The 23,546-nt window shown below is 54.1% G+C and overlaps 1 protein-coding gene across 1 annotated transcript in view; it reads left to right on the plus strand.

Annotated features, from left to right (window-relative positions):
- The first annotated feature begins 987 nt into the window (after positions 1–987).
- Positions 988–23,546, plus strand: part of CSTPP1 (centriolar satellite-associated tubulin polyglutamylase complex regulator 1) — a 403,270-nt gene continuing 380,711 nt past the window's right edge. Inside the window, exon 1 of the mRNA XM_078684705.1 lies at positions 988–1,074. Within this exon, the coding sequence (XP_078540831.1) occupies positions 1,047–1,074 (28 nt within the window). The 5' untranslated portion in view covers positions 988–1,046. The remainder of the gene's footprint in view (positions 1,075–23,546) is intronic.

Genomic DNA, 23,546 nt, shown 5'->3' on the forward strand with positions numbered 1-23,546 from the left:
CCTAAACCCCCTGCACCAGCCGCCACTGCACCGCAGGTGGTATGGACTTTGTGCCAGCTGGGACCCCTTTTGCCCTTACCTTAACCCCAGGAGCTTGTCTCCCAAGACCGGGTGGCCTGCCTGAGAGCAGCCCACAACCGAGGTGCACCTTGCCCCAGTGGCTAACATTAGCGCCCTGCACTCTGCACCCAGCCGCCCTAGTGCCGCTGATGGTGCCCCTTGAGTACCAACCTGAACCTTGGGTCACCTTGGTTCTAATCCCAAAACTCCTTTCCTAAAACTGTGTTATGAACCCCAATATACCCAGTGGCATCACTAGGGGGGTGCGGGGTGTGTGCCATCTGTTAAAAGGCAGCGCTGGGTGCACGGGTCAGACATGCCACCGGGCCACTGAGCACGAGATGACGCCCCTCACTGCCAGTCGACCCTCAGTGCAGGGCCAGGGACCCCTCACCGGGAGGGCCCACAGGAGTATGAGACACCTTGTAATGTCAGGGGCCCTCAGGGTGATAGAGGGGACTTCGTGGTGTCAGGGGCCCCTGGGGGCCCTCAGGGTGATGTTGGGGAGCCTATGACACTAGGTGACCCTCTATTAATCTCAGGGGGCCCTCAGGGTGATAGAGGGGAGCCTGTGGTGTCTGGGGCCCTGGGGGCCCTCGGGGTGATAGAGGGGACCCCGTGGTGGCAGGGGCCCCTCAGGGTGATGTAGGGGAGACTGTGGTGTCTGGGGCCCTGGGGGCCCTAAGGGTGATAGAGGGTACCCCGTGGTGTCAGGGGGCCCTCAGGGTGATAGAGGGGACCCCGTGGTGTCAGGGGCCCCTGGGTGCCCTCAGGGTGATAGAGGGGACCCCGTGGTGTCAGGGGCCCCTGGGGGCCCTCAGGGTGATGCAGTTGTGGTTTCAAGGGCCCGTGTAGTGTCAGAGGTCAGTCTCTCCTCCTCCTTCTCCCTGCCGCCCCTCCCCCCCCCGCTGCCATGGTGACGGAGGACGCGCCCCCCCTCCCTCCCTCCCGGAAGAGGCGGCGCCAGCACTCGAGGCCGGAGCAGCATGGGGCCCCCGGGGGCCGAGTACCTGGGTGAGCGGAGCGCCGGGGGCCCGGGGGGAAAGAGGGGCCCCGGGGGGAGGGGTCGGCCCGGGGCGCCTCGGAGAGGGTCGGGATACTGCTGCGTGGGGGGGGATCCTGCCGTGAATCTGCGGGTCCAGAGGCTGCCCCCCCCCCACTGCAGAGGTGGGACCCCGGGGGTGCAGCCCAGGGCTGTGGTGAATGCAGGAGGGGGGGCACAAAGGCCCTGCAGCTGGGGGGGGGGGGGGGGGGGGGCTCACTCGTTTGCAGATTCCTTCCTGGACACCCAGCCCCCGCCCTCTGCACCGCGGCCCTGCTATGTAGTGACGTCACCCCTTTCTCTGCAGTGCCAAGGCTTGTTTGTAGTGGAGGAGATGGATGGCAAAAGGGTTTATGGCTTGTCTCATCTATACACCTTAGAGTTACCCGCTGCCAGGTCTTCTGCTGTTTCATATCTATATATATAATATTATTATTATATTTATTATTAATGCGTTTTTCTATTAGCACGGACTTTACCCGAAGGCGTCAGAGCGCTTCACAATCAGTACAGTAGTGATACATGAGGAGACAATTACAAGTGAACAAGTTACAAAAGCAAACATTAAGTTACATAACAATTGTGAGCAAACAAAATACAAAAGGTAGCAAAAGGTACATTACAGGAGGAAAAAGTGACGTGTGTGCAGGTTACAAGAGAAAACAAAGTACAATGAGAGGTAAAATACTGCAATAAATGGCCGACACTCAAGAACAAACGTTACGTAGGCAGTGGTAGCACTTGTGCAAGAATCGAAAGCAAACAAAATGTAAGAGGAGCAAACTGTGTGTTACAAGAGAAAAGTGACGTGTGTATGTTACAAAAGAGAACTAAACACCGGTACAAGGATAACACTGCAATAAATGGCAGACTCTCAAACCACAAGAACACACTGGGAAGACACTTTCATAGTCATGGAGAGTAGAATTTCCTATAATGGGAGGTTCTTCCTTCAGATAATAGAGAGGGCATGAATTAACTCTGGAGGTGTCTTTGGAGGAGGAGAACTTTGAGGTCCGTTTTGAAGGCCTGGGAGGAGGTGGTGGTCCGGAGCTGAGGCGGAAGTGAGTTCCAGATTCTCACTGCGTTGCCTGAAAAGGATTGGGCCATCGATCTTTCCTTCTTGAAAGTGGGAGGTTCAAGCAGAAGATTCTCCGCATTGCGTGAAGGTCTAGAGCCTCCAGAGAGTTTCAGCTTATTCGCCAGGTAGCGAGGAGAGGAGGAGTGCAAGGCTTTGTGGGTGATACAGGCGGTCTTGTAGATAGCTCTTGCCTCGATGGGAAGCCAGCGGAGGGTGGATAGCATCGGTGTGATGTGGTCGCTTCTTTTGGCCCCAAAAATGAAACGAGCTGCTTTAAATGGAGAACAGACTTAAGGGGGGACAGGTGGGATTTGGGGAGGCCAGTAAGAAGAGAGTTGCAGTAGTCCAGTCTGGAGAGGACCAGCGATTGCACCAGGGTTATAAGGTCCTGCTCCGGGAAAAAGCGACGAATTCCCCAAAGAAGGCGCAATTGGTATCGAGCAGACTTTGCAATGGAATTAATGTGGGAGAGTAGATTGAGTTTTGTGTCGAGTATGACACCAAGGGATTTTGCGCTGTCGACAATGATGGGTTTATTGTTAAGTAGATTCATCTGATCCATCCATGATTGAACCGGGGGAGGAGAAAGAGAGGAGGGGAGGAGGAGGAATTCAGTTTTGGAGGGATTCAGAATCAGTTGATGAGTTGATATCCAGTTTTGAATGGAGTCGAGAGTCGAGCTTAGGATGGCGAGATCGTGAGTGGAGGCGACCTTGAGGTAGAGTTGAGTGTCGTCTGCATAGAGATGATAGTGGATCCTGGATTTACTTAGGAGATTTCCCAGTGGTTCTAAATAGAGATTGAACAAAGTGGGTGCAAATATAGAGCCTTGAGGAACACCTTGACCCACCGCCACAGGAGAAGAAAGACTGTTCTCTATTTTGATCATTTGGGATCTATCAGAGAGGAAGGAAGCAAACCATTTAAGCACAGTGCCCTCCATGCCCATTCTATGTTTAAGAATGTTGAGGAGGGTGTCGTGATTGACAGTGTCAAAGGCTGCAGAAAGGTCAAGGAGAATTAAGAGACAGGACCCCCCCGAATCGAGTATCCGCAGCACGTCATCAACCACTTGCAGAAGGGCTGTTTCAGTGCTGCAGTTTTGGATGAAGCCAGACTGGAAATTGTCAAGAAGATCATTGTCCTTGATATGACGAGAGAGTTGTTTCGCTACACATCTTTCTGTGATCTTCACAAGAAAGGGTAGGTTGGTGATGGGCGGAAGTTGTTGAGGTCATTCGCATCAGCAGTGGGCTTTTTAAGCAGAGGGGTGACCTGCCCAGTTTTGAAGGAGACAGGAAGGGAGCCTTGCCCGAGGGAGAGGTTGACCAGAGTGGCCCAATAGAAGAGGGAATGGGTATAGAAGTCAATGGCACTGGGGATAGGGTCAAGAGAATGGTTGGAGGGCTTTGTTTCGAGGATGCACTTGAGAAGGGCATCTTCAGAGATGGGGTCAAAGTTCTGCCAAATGGCTGAGGATTTGCGCTCCTCTGGAGGGGTAGGATGCGCGACCTGATCCACAAGGGATTTCACTTTTTCGTCAAAGAATAAAGCGAAATCCGCTGCTTGATTTGTAGAATCCTCCAGCTTGGAGGTTGGGGGAGAGCGGTTAGGAATCTTGATGAGATCGAATAGTTTTTTGGGTCTATTTTTGGCAGGGTCAAGGAGGGCTCTGAAGTGCGACGCTTTCCCAAGGAAGATGTGCTTGTGGTACATGGATCTTGCTGAACGAAGCGCGGCCAAATTATCGGTGGAAGGCGCTTGCCTCCATTGTTTCTCCAGAAATCTAAGCTGCTTCCTTTCTTCATAGAGGGATTTGTTGAACCACGGTGCTGAGGGAGTAGGCCTTTTCTTTTTGCTTTGGAGAGGAGCAACGTTATTGATTTCGACTGCAAGGACTGGGAGGTGTGTCTTGTACTGTCACCTGCCGCCAGGTGTCCTGCAGCTTAATACCTGTGCCTTGTACTGTTACCTGCCGCCAGGTGTCTGCAGCTTAATACCTGTGCCTTGTACTGTCACCTGCCGCCAGGTGTCTGCAGCTTAATACCTGTGCCTTGTACTGTTACCTGCCGCCAGGTGTCTGCAGCTTAATACCTGTGCCTTGTACTGTCACCTGCCGCCAGGTGTCCTGCAGCTTAATACCTGTGCCTTGTACTGTCACCTGCCGCCAGGTGTCTGCAGCTTAATACCTGTGCCTTGTACTGTTACCTGCCGCCAGGTGTCTGCAGCTTAATACCTGTGCCTTGTACTGTCACCTGCCGCCAGGTGTCCTGCAGCTTAATACCTGTGCCTTGTACTGTCACCTGCCGCCAGGTGTCCTGCATCTTAATACCTGTGCCTTGTACTGTCACCTGCCGCCAGGTGTCCTGCATCTTAATACCTGTGTCTTGTACTGTCACCTGCCGCCAGGTGTCCTGCAGCTTAATACCTGTGCCTTGTACTGTCACCTGCCGCCAGATGTCCTGCATCTTAATACCTGTGCCTTGTACTGTCACCTGCCGCCAGGTGTCCTGCAGCTTAATACCTGTGCCTTGTACTGTTACCTGCCGCCAGGTGTCTGCAGCTTAATACCTGTGCCTTGTACTGTCACCTGCCGCCAGGTGTCTGCAGCTTAATACCTGTGCCTTATATTGTCACCTGCCGCCAGGTGTCTGCAGCTTAATACCTGTGCCTTGTACTGTCACCTGCCGCCAGGTGTCCTGCAGCTTAATACCTGTGCCTTGTACTGTTACCTGCCGCCAGGTGTCTGCAGCTTAATACCTGTGCCTTATATTGTCACCTACCGCCAGGTGTCTGCAGCTTAATACCTGTGCCTTGTACTGTCACTTGCCGCCAGGTGTCCTGCAGCTTAATACCTGTGCCTTGTACTGTTACCTGCCGCCAGGTGTCTGCAGCTTAATATCTGTGCCTCGTACTGTCACCTGCTGCCAGGTGTCTGCAGCTTAATACCTGTGCCCTGTACTGTCACCTGCTGCCAGACGTCTGCACCTTAATACCTGTGCCTCGTACTGTCACCTGCCGCCAGGTGTCTGCAGCCTAATACCTGTGCCCTGTACTCTCACCTGCCACCAGGTGTCTGCAGCTTAATACCTGTGCCTCTTACTGTCACCTGCCGCCAGGTGTCTGCAGCTTAATACCTGTGCCTTGTACTGTCATCTGCCGCCAGGTATCTGCAGCTTAATACCTGTGCCTTGTACTGTCACCTGCCGCCAGGTGTCCTGCATCTTAATATCTGTGCCTTGTACTGTCACCTGCCGCCAGGTGTCCTGCAGCTTAATACCTGTGCCTTGTACTGTTACCTGCCGCCAGGTGTCTGCAGCTTAATACCTGTGCCTTGTACTGTCACCTGCCGCCAGGTGTCCTGCAGCTTAATACCTGTGCCTTGTACTGTTACCTGCCGCCAGGTGTCCTGCAGCTTAATACCTGTGCCTTGTACTGTCACCTGCCGCCAGGTGTCTGCAGCTTAATACCCGCGCCTTGTACTGTCACCTGCCGCCAGGTGTCTGCAGCTAAATACCTGTGCCTTGTACTGTCACCTGCTGCCAGGTGTCGGCAGCTTAATACCTGTGCCTTGTACTGCCATCTGCCGCCAGGTGTCTGCAGCTTAATACCTGTGCCTTGTACTGTCATCTGCCGCCAGGTGTCTGCAGCTTAATACCTGTGCCTTGTACTGTCACCTGCCGCCAGGTTTCCTGCAGCTTAATACCTGTGCCTTGTACTGTCACCTGCCGCCAGGTGTCCTGCAGCTTAATACCTGTGCCTTGTACTGTTACCTGCCGCCAGGTGTCATGCAGCTTAATACCTGTGCCTTGTACTGTCACCTGCCGCCAGGTGTCCTGCAGCTTAATACCTGTGCCTTGTACTGTCACCTGCCGCCAGGTGTCTGCAGCTTAATACCCGTGCCTTGTACTGTCACCTGCCGCCAGGTGTCTGCAGCTAAATACCTGTGCCTTGTACTGTCACCTGCTGCCAGGTGTCCTGCAGCTTAATACCTGTGCCTTGTACTGTCACCTGCCGCTAGGTGTCTGCAGCTTAATACCTGTGCCTTGTACTGTCACCTGCCTCCAGGTGTCGGCAGCTTAATACCTGTGCCCTGTACTGTCACCTGCCGCCAGGTGTCTGCAGCTTAATACCTGTGCTCTTACAGTCACCTGCTGCCAGGTGTCTGCAACTTAATACCTGTGCCTTGTACTGTCACCTGCCGCCAGGTGTCTGCACCTTAATACCTGTGCCTTGTACTGTCACCTGCTGCCAGGTGTCCTGCAGGTTAATACCTGTGCCTTGTACTGTTACCTGCCACCAGGTGTCCTGCAGCTTAATACCTGTGCCTTGTACTGTCACCTGCCGCAAGGTGTCTGCAGCTTAATACCTGTGCCTTGTACTGTCACCTGCCGCCAGGTGTCCTGCCGCTTAATACCTGTGCCTCTTACTGTCACCTGCCGCCAGGTGTCCTGCCGCTTAATACCTGTGCCCTGTACTGTCACCTGCCGCCAGGTGTCCTGCAGCTTAATACCTGTGCCTTGTACTGTCACCTGCTGCCAGGTGTCCTGCAGCTTAATACCTGTGCCTTGTACTGTCACCTGCCGCCAGGTGTCCTGCAGCTTAATACCTGTGCCTTGTACTGTCACCTGCCGCCAGGTGTCCTGCATCTTAATACCTGTGCCTTGTACTGTCACCTGCCGCCAGGTGCCCTGCAGCTTAATACCTGTGCCTCGTACTGTCATCTGCCGCCAGGTGTCTGCAGTTTAATACCTGTGCCTTGTACTGTCATCCACCGCCAGGTGTCCTGCAGCTTAATACCTGTGCCTTGTACTGTCACCTGCTGCTAGGTGTCTGCCGCTTAATACCTGTGCCTTGTACTGTCACCTGCCGCCAGGTGTCCTGCATCTTAATACCTGTGCCTTGTACTGTCACCTGCCGCCAGGTGCCCTGCAGCTTAATACCTGTGCCTTGTACTGTCACCTGCCGCCAGGTGTCTGCAGTTTAATACCTGTGCCTTGTACTGTCATCCACCGCCAGGTGTCCTGCAGCTTAATACCTGTGCCTTGTACTGTCACCTGCTGCTAGCTGTCTGCAGCTTAATACCTGTGCCTTGTACTGTCACCTGCCTCCAGGTGTCTGCAGCTTAATACCTGTGCCCTGTACTGTCACCTGCCGCCAGGTGTCTGCAGCTTAATACCTGTGCCTCTTACTGTCACCTGCTGCCAGGTGTCTGCAACTTAATACCTGTGCCTTGTACTGTCACCTGCCGCCAGGTGTCTGCACCTTAATACCTGTGCCTTGTACTGTCACCTGCTGCCCGGTGTCCTGCAGCTTAATACCTGTGCCTTGTACTGTTACCTGCCACCAGGTGTCCTGCAGCTTAATACCTGTGCCTTGTACTGTTACTTGCCGCCAGGTGTCCTGCAGCTTAATACCTGTGCCTTGTACTGTCACCTGCCGCCAGGTGTCTGCAGCTTAATATCTGTGCCTTGTACTGTCACCTGCCGCCAGGTGTCCTGCAGCTTAATACCTGTGCCTTGTACTGTCACCTGCCGCCAGGTGTCCTGCATCTTAATACCTGTGCCTTGTACTGTCACATGCCGCCAGGTGTCTGCAGCTTAATATCTGTGCCTCGTACTGTCACGTGCCGCCAGGTGTCCTGCAGCTTAATACCTGTGCCCCTTACTGTCACCTGCTGCAGGGTGTCTGCACCTTAATACCTGTGCCTTGTATTGTCACCTGCCGCCAGGTGTCTGCAGCTTAATACCTGTGCCTTGTACTGTCACCTGCTGCCAGGTGTCCTGCAGCTTAATACCTGTGCCTTGTACTGTCACCTGCTGCCAGGTGTCCTGCAGCTTAATACCTGTGCCTTGTACTGTCACCTGCTGCCAGGTGTCCTGCAGCTTAATACCTGTGCCTTGTACTGTTACCTGCAGCCAGGTATCTGCAGCTTAATACCTGTGCCCCTTACTGTCACCTGCCGCATGGTGTCTGCACCTTAATACCTGTGCCTTGTATTGTCACCTGCCGCCAGGTGTCTGCAGCTTAATACCTGTGCCTCGTACTGTCACCTGCCGCCAGGTGTCCTGCAGCTTAATACCTGTGCCTCGTACTGTCACCTGCCGCCAGGTGTCCTGCATCTTAATACCTGTGCCCTGTACTGTCACCTGCTGCCAGGTATCTGCAGCGTAATACCTGTGCCCCTTACTGTCACCTGCCGCAAGGTGTCTGCACCTTAATACCTGTGCCTTGTATTGTCACCTGCCGCCAGGTGTCTGCAGCTTAATACCCGTGCCTCGTACTGTCACCTGCCGCCAGGTGTCTGCAGCTTAATACCTGTGCCTCGTACTGTCACCTGCCGCCAGGTGTCCTGCAGCTTAGTACCTGTACCTTGTACTGTCACCTGCCGCCAGGTGTCTGCAGCTTAATACCCGTGCCTTGTACTGTCACCTGCTGCCAGGTGTCCTGCAGCTTAATACCTGTGCCTTGTACTGTCACCTGCCGCCAGGTGTCCTGCAGCTTAATACCTGTGCCTCTTACTGTCACCTGCCGCCAGGTGTCTGCACCTTAATACCTGTGCCGTGTACTGTCACCTGCTGCCAGGTGTCCTGCAGCTTAATACCTGTGCCTTGTACTGTTACCTGCCGCCAGGTGTCCTGCAGCTTAATACCTGTGCCTTGTACTGTCACCTGCCGCCAGGTGTCCTGCATCTTAATACCTGTGCCTTGTACTGTCACCTGCCGCCAGGTGTCCTGCATCTTAATACCTGTGCCTTGTACTGTCACCTGCCGCCATGTGTCTGCAGCTTAATATCTGTGCCTCATACTGTCACCTGCCGCCAGGAGTCCTGCAGCTTAATACCTGTGCCTTGTACTGTTACCTGCAGCCAGGTATCTGCAGCGTAATACCTGTGCCCCTTACTGTCACCTGCCGCAAGGTGTCTGCACCTTAATACCTGTGCCTTGTATTGTCACCTGCCGCCAGGTGTCTGCAGCTTAATACCTGTGCCTCGTACTGTCACCTGCCACCAGGTGTCCTGCAGCTTAATACCTGTGCCTCTTACTGTCACCTGCCGCCAGGTGTCTGCAGCTGAATACCTGTGCCTTGTACTGTCACCTGCCGCCAGGTGTCTGCAGCTTAATACCTGTGCCTCGTACTGTCACCTGCCACCAGGTGTCCTGCAGCTTAATACCTGTGCCTCTTACTGTCTCCTGCCGCCAGGTGTCTGCAGCTTAATACCTGTGCCTTGTACTGTCACCTGCCGCCAGGTGTCTGCAGCTTAATACCCGTGCCTTGTACTGTCACCTGCCGCCAGGTGTCTGCAGCTTAATACCCGTGCCTTGTACTGTCACCTGCCGCCAGGTGTCTGCAGCTTAATACCTGTGCCTTGTACTGTCATCCGCCACCAGGTGTCCTGCAGCTTAATACCTGTGCCTTGTACTGTCACCCGCCGACAGGTGTCTGCACCTTAATACCTGTGCCTCGTACTGTCACCTCCCGCCAGGTGTCCTGCAGCTTAATACCTGTGCCTTGTACTGTCACCTGCATCCAGGTGTCCTGCAGCTTAATACCTGTGCCTTGTACTGTCACCTGCTGCCAGGTGTCCTGCAGCTTAATACCTGTGCCTTGTACTGTCACCTGCCGCCAGGTGTCCTGCAGCTTAATACCTGTGCCTTGTACTGTCACCTGCCGCCAGGTGTCCTGCATCTTAATACCTGTGCCTTGTACTGTCACCTGCCGCCAGGTGCCCTGCAGCTTAATACCTGTGCCTCGTACTGTCACCTGCCGCCAGGTGTCTGCAGTTTAATACCTGTGCCTTGTACTGTCATCCACCGCCAGGTGTCCTGCAGCTTAATACCTGTGCCTTGTACTGTCACCTGCTGCTAGCTGTCTGCAGCTTAATACCTGTGCCTTGTACTGTCACCTGCCTCCAGGTGTCTGCAGCTTAATACCTGTTCCCTGTACTGTCACCTGCCGCCAGGTGTCTGCAGCTTAATACCTGTGCCTCTTACTGTCACCTGCTGCCAGGTTTCTGCAACTTAATACCTGTGCCTTGTACTGTCACCTGCCGCCAGGTGTCTGCACCTTAATACCTGTGCCTTGTACTGTCACCTGCTGCCAGGTGTCCTGCAGCTTAATACCTGTGCCTTGTACTGTTACCTTCCACCAGGTGTCCTGCAGCTTAATACCTGTGCCTTGTACTGTCACCTGCAGCCAGGTGTCTGCAGCTTAATACCTGTGCCCTGTACTGTCACCTGCCGCCAGGTATCCTGCAGCTTAATACCTGTGCCTTGTACTGTCACCTGCTGCCAGGTGTCTGCACCTTAATACCTGTGCCTTGTACTGTCACCTGCTGCCAGGTGTCCTGCAGCTTAATACCTGTGCCTTGTACTGTTACTTGCCGCCAGGTGTCCTGCAGCTTAATACCTGTGCCTTGTACTGTCACCTGCCGCCAGGTGTCTGCAGCTTAATACCTGTGCCTTGTACTGTCACCTGCCGCCAGGTGTCCTGCATCTTAATACCTGTGCCTTGTACTGTCACCTGCCGCCAGGTGTCCTGCATCTTAATACCTGTGCCTTGTACTGTCACATGCCGCCAGGTGTCTGCAGCTTAATATCTGTGCCTCGTACTGTCACCTGCCGCCAGGTGTCCTGCAGCTTAATACCTGTGCCCCTTACTGTCACCTGCTGCAGGGTGTCTGCACCTTAATACCTGTGCCTTGTATTGTCACCTGCCGCCAGGTGTCTGCAGCTTAATACCTGTGCCTTGTACTGTCACCTGCTGCCAGGTGTCCTGCAGCTTAATACCTGTGCCTTGTACTGTCACCTGCTGCCAGGTGTCCTGCAGCTTAATACCTGTGCCTTGTACTGTCACCTGCTGCCAGGTGTCCTGCAGCTTAATACCTGTGCCTTGTACTGTTACCTGCCGCAGGGTGTCTGCACCTTAATACCTGTGCCTTGTATTGTCACCTGCCGCCAGGTATCTGCAGCTTAATACCTGTGCCCCTTACTGTCACCTGCCGCAGGGTGTCTGCACCTTAATACCTGTGCCTTGTATTGTCACCTGCCGCCAGGTGTCTGCAGCTTAATACCTGTGCCTCGTACTGTCACCTGCCGCCAGGTGTCCTGCAGCTTAATACCTGTGCCTCGTACTGTCATCTGCCGCCAGGTGTCCTGCATCTTAATACCTGTGCCCTGTACTGTCACCTGCTGCCAGGTATCTGCAGCGTAATACCTGTGCCCCTTAGTGTCACCTGCCGCAAGGTGTCTGCACCTTAATACCTGTGCCTTGTATTGTCACCTGCCGCCAGGTGTCTGCAGCTTAATACCTGTGCCTCGTACTGTCACCTGCCGCCAGGTGTCCTGCAGCTTAATACCTGTGCCTTGTACTGTCACCTGCCGCCAGGTGTCCTGCAGCTTAATACCTGTGCCTCTTACTGTCACCTGCCGCCAGGTGTCTGCACCTTAATACCTGTGCCGTGTACTGTCACCTGCTGCCAGGTGTCCTGCAGCTTAATACCTGTGCCTTGTACTGTTACCTGCCGCCAGGTGTCCTGCAGCTTAATACCTGTGCCTTGTACTGTCACCTGCCGCCAGGTGTCCTGCATCTTAATACCTGTGCCTTGTACTGTCACCTGCCGCCAGGTGTCCTGCATCTTAATACCTGTGCCTTGTACTGTCACCTGCCGCCAGGTGTCTGCAGCTTAATATCTGTGCCTCATACTGTCACCTGCCGCCAGGTGTCCTGCAGCTTAATACCTGTGCCTTGTACTGTTACCTGCAGCCAGGTATCTGCAGTGTAATACCTGTGCCCCTTACTGTCACCTGCCGCAAGGTGTATGCACCTTAATACCTGTGCCTTGTATTGTCACCTGCCGCCAGGTGTCGCAGCTTAATACCTGTGCCTCGTACTGTCACCTGCCACCAGGTGTCCTGCAGCTTAATACCTGTGCCTCTTACTGTCACCTGCCGCCAGGTGTCTGCAGCTTAATACCTGTGCCTTGTACTGTCACCTGCCGCCAGGTGTCTGCAGCTTAATACCTGTGCCTCGTACTGTCACCTGCCACCAGGTGTCCTGCAGCTTAATACCTGTGCCTCTTACTGTCACCTGCCGCCAGGTGTCTGCAGCTTAATACCTGTGCCTTGTACTGTCACCTGCCGCCAGGTGTCTGCAGCTTAATACCCGTGCCTTGTATTGTCACCTGCCGCCAGGTGTCTGCAGCTTAATACCCGTGCCTTGTACTGTCACCTGCCGCGAGGTGTCTGCAGCTTAATACCTGTGCCTTGTACTGTCATCCGCCACCAGGTGTCCTGCAGCTTAATACCTGTGCCTTGTACTGTCACCCGCCGACAGGTGTCTGCACCTTAATACCTGTGCCTCGTACTGTCACCTCCCGCCAGGTGTCCTGCAGCTTAATACCTGTGCCTTGTACTGTCACCTGCATCCAGGTGTCTGCTGCTTAATACCTGTGCCTTGTACTGTCACCTGCCGCCAGGTGTCTGCAGCTTAATACCTGTGCATTGTACTGTCACCTGCTGCCAGGTGTCCTGCAGCTTAATACCTGTGCCTTGTACTGTCACCTGCCGCCAGGTGTCCTGCAGCTTAATACCTGTGCCTTGTACTGTCACCTGCCGCCAGGTGTCCTGCAGCTTAATACCTGTGCCTTGTACTGTCACCTGCCGCCAGGTGTCCTGCAGCTTAATACCTGTGCCTCTTACTGTCACCTGCCGCCAGGTGTCTGCACCTTAATACCTGTGCCTTGTACTGTCACCTGCTGCCAGGTGTCCTGCAGCTTAATTCCTGTGCCTTGTACTGTTACCTGCCGCCAGGTGTCCTGCAGCTTAATACCTGTGCCTTGTACTGTCACCTGCCGCCAAGTGTCCTGCATCTTAATACCTGTGCCTTGTACTGTCGCCTGCCGCCAGGTGTCCTGCATCTTAATACCTGTGCCTTGTACTGTTACCTGCAGCCAGGTATCTGCAGCGTAATACCTGTGCCCCTTACTGTCACCTGCCGCCAGGTGTCCTGCAGCTTAATACCTGTGCCTTGTACTGTCACCTGCCACCAGGTGTCCTGCATATTAATACCTGTGCCTTGTACTGTCACCTGCCGCCAGGTGTCCTGCCGCTTAATACCTTTGCCCTGTACTGTCACCTGCCACCAGGTGTCCTGCATATTAATACCTGTGCCTTGTACTGTCACCTGCCGCAACGGTTCCGGAGTGCTGGAAACTGGCAGCTGTGTCTCCTCTCCTTAAGAAATCCACCATGGACCCCGCCTGCTTGTCAAATTACAGACCGATCTCCTTGCTCCCCTTCCCCATTAAGATCATAGAGAAGTTAGTGACCCATTCTCTGTCTGGCTTCCTGGAAGAAAACATCTGGTTCGATGAGACACAGTTTGGTTTTCGCCCAGCACACGGGACGGAATCTGCGCTGGTGACCGTGCTTGACAACTTACGTTCGCGGGTCGACAGTGGGCGGGCAGCCTTTTTGGTGCTGCTCGACATGTCGGCCGCGTTCGACACGGTCTGCCATCGTACCCTCATCAGGAGGCTGGAGGAGTGCGGGGTCACGGCAGGTGCAAGGGACTGGCTGGTCTCTTATTTGAACAATCGGCAGCAGGTGGTGGCGTTGCCTCCTTTCAGCTCGGAGGTGCGGAGAGTAGGGCAGGGGGTACCTCAGGGCTCGGCCATCAGCCCTATACTCTTTAACCTTTACCTCCGCCCTCTGGTCCAACTAATTAAATCATTTGGCATCTCCGCATTTAATTATGCTGATGACACCCAGTTGGTCTTTTCGCTTGAAGGGAAGAACGCGGTCCCGCTGGAGGCTTTTTACTGATGCATGTCTGCCACAGCGGATTGGCTCCGGTCCAACTCCTTGCAGTTTAATAGTACAAAGACCGAGGTGTTGTATTGTTCTACGGACCGGATTCCTCGTGAACTCCCGGAGAACTTCTGGCCCCCGACCTTCCCCGAGATTGTGTCAGCTGCTGAGTCGGCACGCAACCTGGGGGTGATTTTCGGCCCCAACTTGCAGCTGGATATGTACGTGAACAAGACCACATCCACGTGCATGATGCTGCTACGTATGCTGCGTAAAGTTCTGCCCCTTCTCCCCGAGCAGGCCAGGCCTGAAGTAGTGCGTGGTACCATCTTGAGTCGTCTTGACTATTGTAATGCGCTACTTCTGGAGGCTCCAAAAACACTGCTGGGGAAGTTGCAACGGGTGCAGAACTTGGCCGCCAAGCTGGCTCTTTCCCGCCCTAATCATAGCTCTTCAGCAGCAGCCCTACGAGATCTACACTGGCTGCCTGTGCACCTATGCGTCTGTTACAAGGCTGCATGTTTAGTGTTTAGGGCGGTGCATGGACAAGGCCCGGTTCCATTGCAGAATATGTTTGTTTGGTACTCTCCTTCGTGGTCCTTACGCTCTTCTTCGGCTCATCTGCTTGTGGTACCGAGATTCCAGAGAGTGAGGATGGGTGGCTGTTCGTTCAGTGTCGCAGCGGCCAAGCTCTGGAACTCCCTGCCACTAAGAAGCCAAAGGGACTTCTTCCCGTTCAGAAAAGCCCTGAAAAAGCCTCCACAACAGCTTCGACAACCAACCCGAAGACCAACCCACCCAACCTTCTGCCGTACCTTCACCCCCCTTGAACATCCTTAATGACTGGAACCCAATCTCCACCGAGGACACCATCCGCCTGATGAACTCCATCCACTCAGGATCCCCCACAGACCCATGCCCTCACCACATCTTCAACAAAGCAGACTCCATCATAGCACCACACCTCCGAGACGTCATCAACTGCTCCCTCAACTCTGCCACCTTCCCGGAAAGCTGGAAACACGCCGAACTCAGCGCCCTTCTGAAAAAAACCCACAGCTGACCCCACCGAACTCAAAAACTACCGCCCCATCTCGCTCCTTCCATTCCCGGCCAAAGTCATCGAGAAAACTGTCAACAACCAGCTCGCCGCCTTCCTCGAAACCAACAAATCCCTCGACTCCTCACAGTCCGGATTCCGAGCAAAACACAGCACTGAGACCGCACTCATCGCAGCAACAGATGACATTCGAACTCTACTGGACAATGGAGACACAGTCGCCCTCATCCTCCTTGACCTCTCCGCAGCCATCGACACAGTCTGTCATAGCACCCTGTTACAACGCCTCAGAAACATCGGAATCCAAGGAAAAGCACTGGAATGGATCACCTCGTTCCTCACCGGAAGAACCCAGAGAGTCCGCCTCCCACCATTCAAGTCAGAGGCCACTGAAGTCATTTGCGGCGTGCCACAAGGATCTTCACTCAGCCCCACCCTCTTCAACGTTTACATGAGCCCCCTCGCGGCCATCGCACGCCAACACAACCTCAACATCATCTCCTACGCTGATGACACTAAACTGATCCTCTCACTCACCAAAGACCCTAACACCGCCAAAACCAACCTACATGAAGGAATGAAAGAAGTAGCCGAGTGGATGAAGCACAGCCGTCTGAAACTGAACTCAGACAAAACAGAAGTCCTTATCTTAGGTACCTCCCCCTCCGCCTGGGATGACTCTTGGTGGCCAGAGGCCCTTGGAAAAGCACCCATCCCGACGAACCACGCACGGAACCTGGGCGTCATCCTGGACTTCTCACTCTCAATGACCAGACAAGTCAACGCCGTTTCATCATCTTGCTTCAACATTCTTCGCATGCTCAAAAAAACATTTCGCTGGATCCCCACCGAAACTAGAAAAACGGTCACCCACGCACTGGTTACAAGCCGCCGGGACTACGGAAACACCCTATACGCTGGTACCACCGCAAAACTTCAGAAAAAACTCCAACGCATCCAGAACGCATCAGCCAGACTCATACTAGACATCCTGCGTAAAGACCACATTTCTAGTCACCTGAAAAACCTCCACTGGCTCCCCTTCAATAAGAGGATAACATTCCGCCTCCTAACCCACGCACACAAAGCACTTTACGAACTTGGACCCGAATGCCTCAACACACGACTTTCCTTCTACACCCCCTCCCGCCAGCTACGCTCCGCCTACCAAGCCCTTGCTGCTGTACCTCGCATCAACAAAACCACCATGGGAGGAAGATCCTTCTCCTACCTGGCAGCTAAGACCTGGAACTCACTCCCCATTCACCTTCGCCTCACTCAGAACCACCTAGCATTCAGAAAGCAACTTAAAACCTGGATATTCGACAAGTAATTCCCCACCCTTCTTCAAGCGCCTTGAGACCCTCTGGGTATGTAGCGCGCTATATAAATATTTGACTTGACTTGAAAACCCATCTTTTCCCCAGGGTTGTCTGAGCAGCGTATGTGGTGTTAACGTTGATTTGCAGCGCCAGGATGCCGTTGGGGTGACAGGATCGCGCTATACAAGTATACATACATACATACATACAGGTGTCCTGCCGCTTAATACCTGTGCCTTGTACTGTCACCTGCCGCCAGGTGTCTGCAGCTTAATACCTGTGCCTTGTACTGTCACCTGCCGCCAAGTGTCCTGCAGCTTAATACCCGTGCCTTGTACTGTCACCTGCCGCCAGGTGTCCTGCAGCTTAATACCTGTGCCTTGTACTGTCACCTGCCGCCAGGTGTCCTGCAGCTTAATACCCGTGCCTTGTACTGTCACCTGCCGCCAGGTGTCCTGCAGCGTAATACCTGTGCCCCTTACTGTCACCTGCCGCCAGGTGTCTGCAGCTTAATACCTGTGCCTCTTACTGTCACCTGCCGCCAGGTGTCCTGCAGCTTAATACCTGTGCCTTGTACTGTCACCTGCCTCCAGGTGTCCTGCAGCTCAATACTTGTGCCTCGTACTGTCATCCGCCACCAGGTGTCCTGCAGCTCAATACTTGTGCCTCGTACTGTCATCCGCCACCAGGTGTCCTGCAGCTCAATACTTGTGCCTCGTACTGTCATCTGCCGCCAGGTGTCCTGCAGCTTAATACCTGTGCCTTGTACTGTTACCTGCCCCAGGTGTCCTGCAGCTTAATACCTGTGCCTTGTACTGTCACCCGCCGACAGGTGTCTGCAGCTTAATACTTGTGCCTCGTACTGTCACCTGCCGCCAAGTGTCCTGCAGCTTAATACCTGTGCCTTGTACTGTCACCTGCTGCCAGGTGTCTGCAACTTAATACTTGTGCCTTGTACTGTCACCTGCCGCCAGGTGTCTGCAACTTAATACCTGTGCCTTGTACTGTCACCTGCCGCCAGGTGTCCTGCCGCTTAATACCTGTGCCTTGTACTGTCACCTGCCGCCAGATGTCTGCACCTTAATACCTGTGCCTTGTACTGTCACCTGCCGCCAGGTGTCTGCAGCTTAATACCTGTGCCTTGTACTGTCACCTGCCGCCAGGTGTCTGCAGCTTAATACCTGTGCCTTGTACTGTCACCTGCCGCAAGTTGTCTGCAGCTTAATACCTGTGCCTTGTACTGTTACCTGCCCCAGGTGTCCTGCAGCTTAATACCTGTGCCTCGTGCTGTCACCTGCCGCCAGGTGTCCTGCAGCTCAATACTTGTGCCTTGTACTGCCACCTGCCACCAGGTGTCTGCCGCTTAATACCTGTGCCTTGTACTGTCACCTTCCGCCAGGTGTCCTGCATAATAATGCCTGTGCCTTGTACTGTCACCTGCCGCCAGGTGTCTGCAGCTTAATACCTGTGCCTCTTACTGTCACCTGCCGCCAGGTGTCCTGCCGCTTAATACCTGTGCCTTGTACTGTCATCCGCCACCAGGTGTCCTGCAGCTTAATACCTGTGCCTCTTACTGTCACCTGCCGCCAGGTGTCTGCACCTTAATACCTGTGCCTTGTACTGTCACCTGCCGCCAGGTGTCTGCAGCTTAATACCTGTGCCTTGTACTGTCACCTGCCGCCAGGTGTCTGCAGCTTAATACTTGTGCCTCGTACTGTCACCTGCTGCCAGGTGTCTGCAGCTTAATACCTGTGCCTTGTACTGTCACCTGCCGCATGGTGTCTGCACCGTAATACCTGTGCCTTGTACTGTCACCTGCCGCCAGGTGTCTGCAGCTTAATACCTGTGCCCTGTACTGTCACCTGCCGCCAGGTGTCTGCAGCTTAATACCTGTGCCGTGTATTATCACCTGCCGCAAGGTGTCTGCAGCTTAATACCTGTGCCTTGTACTGTCACCTGCCGCCAGGTGTCCTGCAGCTTAATACCTGTGCCTTGTACTGTTACCTGCTGCCAGGTGTCCTGCAGCTTAATACCTGTGCCTTGTACTGTCACCTGCTGCCAGGTGTCTGCAGCTTAATACCTGTGCCTCGTACTGTCACCTAACCGCCAGGTGTCCTGCAGCTTAATACCTGTGCCTTGTACTGTCATCCGCCACCAGGTGTCCTGCAGCTCAATACTTGTGCCTCGTACTGTCACCTGCCGCCAGGTGTCCTGCAGCTTAATACCTGTGCCTTGTACTGTCATCCGCCACCAGGTGTCCTGCAGCTCAATACTTGTGCCTCGTACTGTTACCTGCCGCCAGGTGTCCTGCATATTAATGCCTGTGCCTTGTACTGTCACCTGCTGCCAGGTGTCCTGCATCTTAATACCTGTGCCTTGTACTGTCATCTGCCGCCAGGTGTCTGCAGCTTAATACCTGTGCCTCTTACTGTCACCTGCCGCCAGGTGTCCTGCATCTTAATACCTGTGCCTTGTACTGTCATCCGCCACCAGGTGTCCTGCAGCTCAATACCTGTGCCTTGTACTGTCTTCCGCCACCAGGTGTCTGCAGCTTAATACCTGTGCCTTGTACTGTTACCTGCCCCAGGTGTCCTGCAGCTTAATACCTGTGCCTTGTACTGTCACCCGCCGACAGGTGTCTGCAGCTTAATACTAGTGCCTCATACTGTCACCTGCCGCAAGGTGTCTGCAGCTTAATACCTGTGCCTTGTACTGTCACCCGCCGACAGGTGTCAGCAGCTTAATACCTGTGCCTTGTACTGTCACCTGTCGCCAGGTGTCTGCACCTTAATACCTGTGCCTTGTACTGTCACCTGCTGCCAGGTGTTCTGCAGCTTAATACCTGTGCCCTGTACTCTCACCTGCCACCAGGTGTCCTGCATCTTAATACCTGTGCCTTGTACTGTTACCTGCCGCCAGGTGTCCTGCATCTTAATACCTGTGCCTTGTACTGTCATCTGCCGCCAGTGTCCTGCATCTTAATATCTGTGCCTGGTACTGTCACCTGCCGCCAGGTGTCCTGCATCTTAATACCTGTGCCTTGTACTGCCACCTGCCTCAAGGTGTTCTGCAGCTTAATACTTGTGCCTCGTACTGTCACCTGCTGCCAGGTGTCTGCAACTTAATACCTGTGCCTTGTACTGTCACCTGCCGCCAGGTGTCCTGGCGCTTAATACCTGTGCCCTGTACTGTCACCTGCCACCAGGTGTCCTGCATATTAATACCTGTGCCTTGTACTGTCACCTGCCGCCAGGTGTCCTGCATCTTAATACCTGTGCCTTGTACTGTCACCTGCCGCCAGGTGTCCTGCCGCTTAATACCTGTGCCTCTTACTGTCACCTGCCGCCAGGTGTCCTGCCGCTTAATACCTGTGCCCTGTACTGTCACCTGCCGCCAGGTGTCCTGCCGCTTAATACCTGTGCCTCTTACTGTTACCTGCCGCCAGGTGTCTGCAGCTTAATACCTGTGCCTTGTACTGTCACCTGCCGCCAGGTGTCTGCCGCTTAATACCTGTGCCTTGTACTGTCACCTGCCGCCAGGTGTCTGCCGCTTAATACCTGTGCCTTGTACTGTCACCTGCCGCCAGGTCTCTGCACCTTAATACCTGTGCCTTGTACTGTCACCTGCCGCAAGTTGTCTGCAGCTTAATACCTGTGCCTTGTACTGTTACCTGCCCCAGGTGTCCTGCAGCTTAATACCTGTGCCTCGTGCTGGCACCTGCCGCCAGGTGTCCTGCAGCTCAATACTTGTGCCTTGTACTGCCACCTGCCACCAGGTGTCCTGCCGCTTAATACCTGTGCCTTGTACTGTCACCTGCTGCCAGGTGTCTGCCGCTTAATACCTGTGCCTTGTACTGTCACCTTCCGCCAGGTGTCCTGCATAATAATGCCTGTGCCTTGTACTGTCACCTGCCGCCAGGTGTCTGCAGCTTAATACCTGTGCCTCTTACTGTCACCTGCCGCCAGGTGTCCTGCCGCTTAATACCTGTGCCTTGTACTGTCATCCGCCACCAGGTGTCCTGCAGCTTAATACCTGTGCCTCTTACTGTCACCTGCCGCCAGATGTCTGCACCTTAATACCTGTGCCTTGTACTGTCACCTGCCGCCAGGTGTCTGCAGCTTAATACCTGTGCCTTGTACTGTCACCTGCCGCCAGGTGTCTGCAGCTTAATACTTGTGCCTCGTACTGTCACCTGCTGCCAGGTGTCTGCAGCTTAATACCTGTGCCTTGTACTGTCACCTGCCGCAAGGTGTCTGCACCTTAATACCTGTGCCTTGTACTGTCACCTGCCGCCAGGTGTCTGCAGCTTAATACCTGTGCCCTGTACTGTCACCTGCCGCCAGGTGTCTGCAGCTTAATACCTGTGCCGTGTATTATCACCTGCCGCAAGGTGTCTGCAGCTTAATACCTGTGCCTTGTACTGTCACCTGCCGCCAGGTGTCCTGCAGCTTAATACCTGTGCCTTGTACTGTTACCTGCTGCCAGGTGTCCTGCAGCTTAATACCTGTGCCTTGTACTGTCACCTGCTGCCAGGTGTCTGCAGCTTAATACCTGTGCCTCGTACTGTCACCTAACCGCCAGGTGTCCTGCAGCTTAATACCTGTGCCTTGTACTGTCATCCGCCACCAGGTGTCCTGCAGCTCAATACTTGTGCCTCGTACTGTCACCTGCCGCCAGGTGTCCTGCAGCTTAATACCTGTGCCTTGTACTGTCATCCGCCACCAGGTGTCCTGCAGCTCAATACTTGTGCCTCGTACTGTTACCTGCCGCCAGGTGTCCTGCATATTAATGCCTGTGCCTTGTACTGTCACCTGCTGCCAGGTGTCCTGCATCTTAATACCTGTGCCTTGTACTGTCATCTGCCGCCAGGTGTCTGCAGCTTAATACCTGTGCCTCTTACTGTCACCTGCCGCCAGGTGTCCTGCATCTTAATACCTGTGCCTTGTACTGTCATCCGCCACCAGGTGTCCTGCAGCTCAATACCTGTGCCTTGTACTGTCTTCCGCCACCAGGTGTCTGCAGCTTAATACCTGTGCCTTGTACTGTTACCTGCCCCAGGTGTCCTGCAGCTTAATACCTGTGCCTTGTACTGTCACCCGCCGACAGGTGTCTGCAGCTTAATACTTGTGCCTCGTACTGTCACCTGCCGCAAGGTGTCTGCAGCTTAATACCTGTGCCTTGTACTGTCACCCGCCGACAGGTGTCTGCAGCTTAATACCTGTGCCTTGTACTGTCACCTGCCGCCAGGTGTCTGCACCTTAATACCTGTGCCTTGTACTGTCACCTGCTGCCAGGTGTTCTGCAGCTTAATACCTGTGCCCTGTACTCTCACCTGCCACCAGGTGTCCTGCATCTTAATACCTGTGCCTTGTACTGTTACCTGCCGCCAGGTGTCCTGCATCTTAATACCTGTGCCTTGTACTGTCATCTGCCGCCAGTGTCCTGCATCTTAATACCTGTGCCTTGTACTGTCACCTGCCGCCAGGTGTCCTGCATCTTAATACCTGTGCCTTGTACTGCCACCTGCCTCAAGGTGTCCTGCAGCTTAATACTTGTGCCTCGTACTGTCACCTGCTGCCAGGTGTCTGCAACTTAATACTTGTGCCTTGTACTGTCACCTGCCGCCAGGTGTCCTGCCGCTTAATACCTGTGCCCTGTACTGTCACCTGCCACCAGGTGTCCTGCATATTAATACCTGTGCCTTGTACTGTCACCTGCCGCCAGGTGTCCTGCATCTTAATACCTGTGCCTTGTACTGTCACCTGCCGCCAGGTGTCCTGCCGCTTAATACCTGTGCCTCTTACTGTCACCTGCCGCCAGGTGTCCTGCCGCTTAATACCTGTGCCCTGTACTGTCACCTGCCGCCAGGTGTCCTGCCGCTTAATACCTGTGCCTCTTACTGTTACCTGCCGCCAGGTGTCTGCAGCTTAATACCTGTGCCTTGTACTGTCACCTGCCGCCAGGTGTCTGCCGCTTAATACCTGTGCCTTGTACTGTCACCTGCCGCCAGGTGTCTGCCGCTTAATACCTGTGCCTTGTACTGTCACCTGCCGCCAGGTCTCTGCACCTTAATACCTGTGCCTTGTACTGTCACCTGCCGCAAGTTGTCTGCAGCTTAATACCTGTGCCTTGTACTGTTACCTGCCCCAGGTGTCCTGCAGCTTAATACCTGTGCCTTGTACCGTCACCCGCCGACAGGTGTCTGCAGCTTAATACTTGTGCCTCGTACTGTCACCTGCCGCAAGGTGTCTGCAGCTTAATACCTGTGCCTTGTACTGTCACCTGCCGCCAGGTGTCCTGCAGCTTAATACCCGTGCCTTGTACTGCCACCTGCCTCAAGGTGTCCTGCATCTTAATACCTGTGCCTTGTACTGTCACCTGCCGCCAGGTGTCCTGCATATTAATACCTGTGCCCTGTACTGTCACCTGCATCCAGGTGTCTGCTGCTTCATACCTGTGCCTTGTACTGTCACCTGCCGCCAGGTGTCCTGCAGCTTAATACCTGTGCCTTGTACTGTCACCTGCTGCCAGGTGTCCTGCAGCTTAATACCTGTACCTTGTACTGTCACCTGCATCCAGGTGTCCTGCAGCCTAATACCTGTGCCTTGTACTGTCACCTGCCGCCAGGTGTCCTGCAGCTTAATACCTGTGCCTTGTACTGCCACCTGCCTCAAGGTGTCCTGCAGTTTCATATCGATTTATATGCCTTGAACTGTCTCCTGCTGCCAGGTGTCCTGCAGTTTATTAACTATGTCTTGTACTGTTGCTTGCTGCCATTTGTTCCCCTCTAGGCCACACCAGTCCACTCTACTCTGCTCCACTCTATGCTAATCTGCACCACTCTACACTATGCCATTCTACTTAACGCTACTCCATTGTATGCCACTCTAGTATACACCACTCTACTCTGATCCATTTTACTCTGACCCACTCTACTCTATGCTACTCATCTCCATACTGCTATACTCAATGCCAATCCATTCTCCTCTCTGCCACACTACTCCATTCTATACCACTCTGTTGTATGCCACGCTGTTCTACACCACTCTACACCATTCAACTCTGCTCCACACCATGCTACCCCCCTACTCCATTGTATGCCACTCTCGTCTGCCCCTCTTTACTTTGCACCACTTTACTGTGCTCCACTCTACTCTGCACCACTCTACTC

Source organism: Lissotriton helveticus, chromosome 3_2 (genome assembly GCF_964261635.1).
Source record: "Lissotriton helveticus chromosome 3_2, aLisHel1.1, whole genome shotgun sequence".
Lineage (NCBI taxonomy): Eukaryota > Metazoa > Chordata > Amphibia > Caudata > Salamandridae > Lissotriton > Lissotriton helveticus.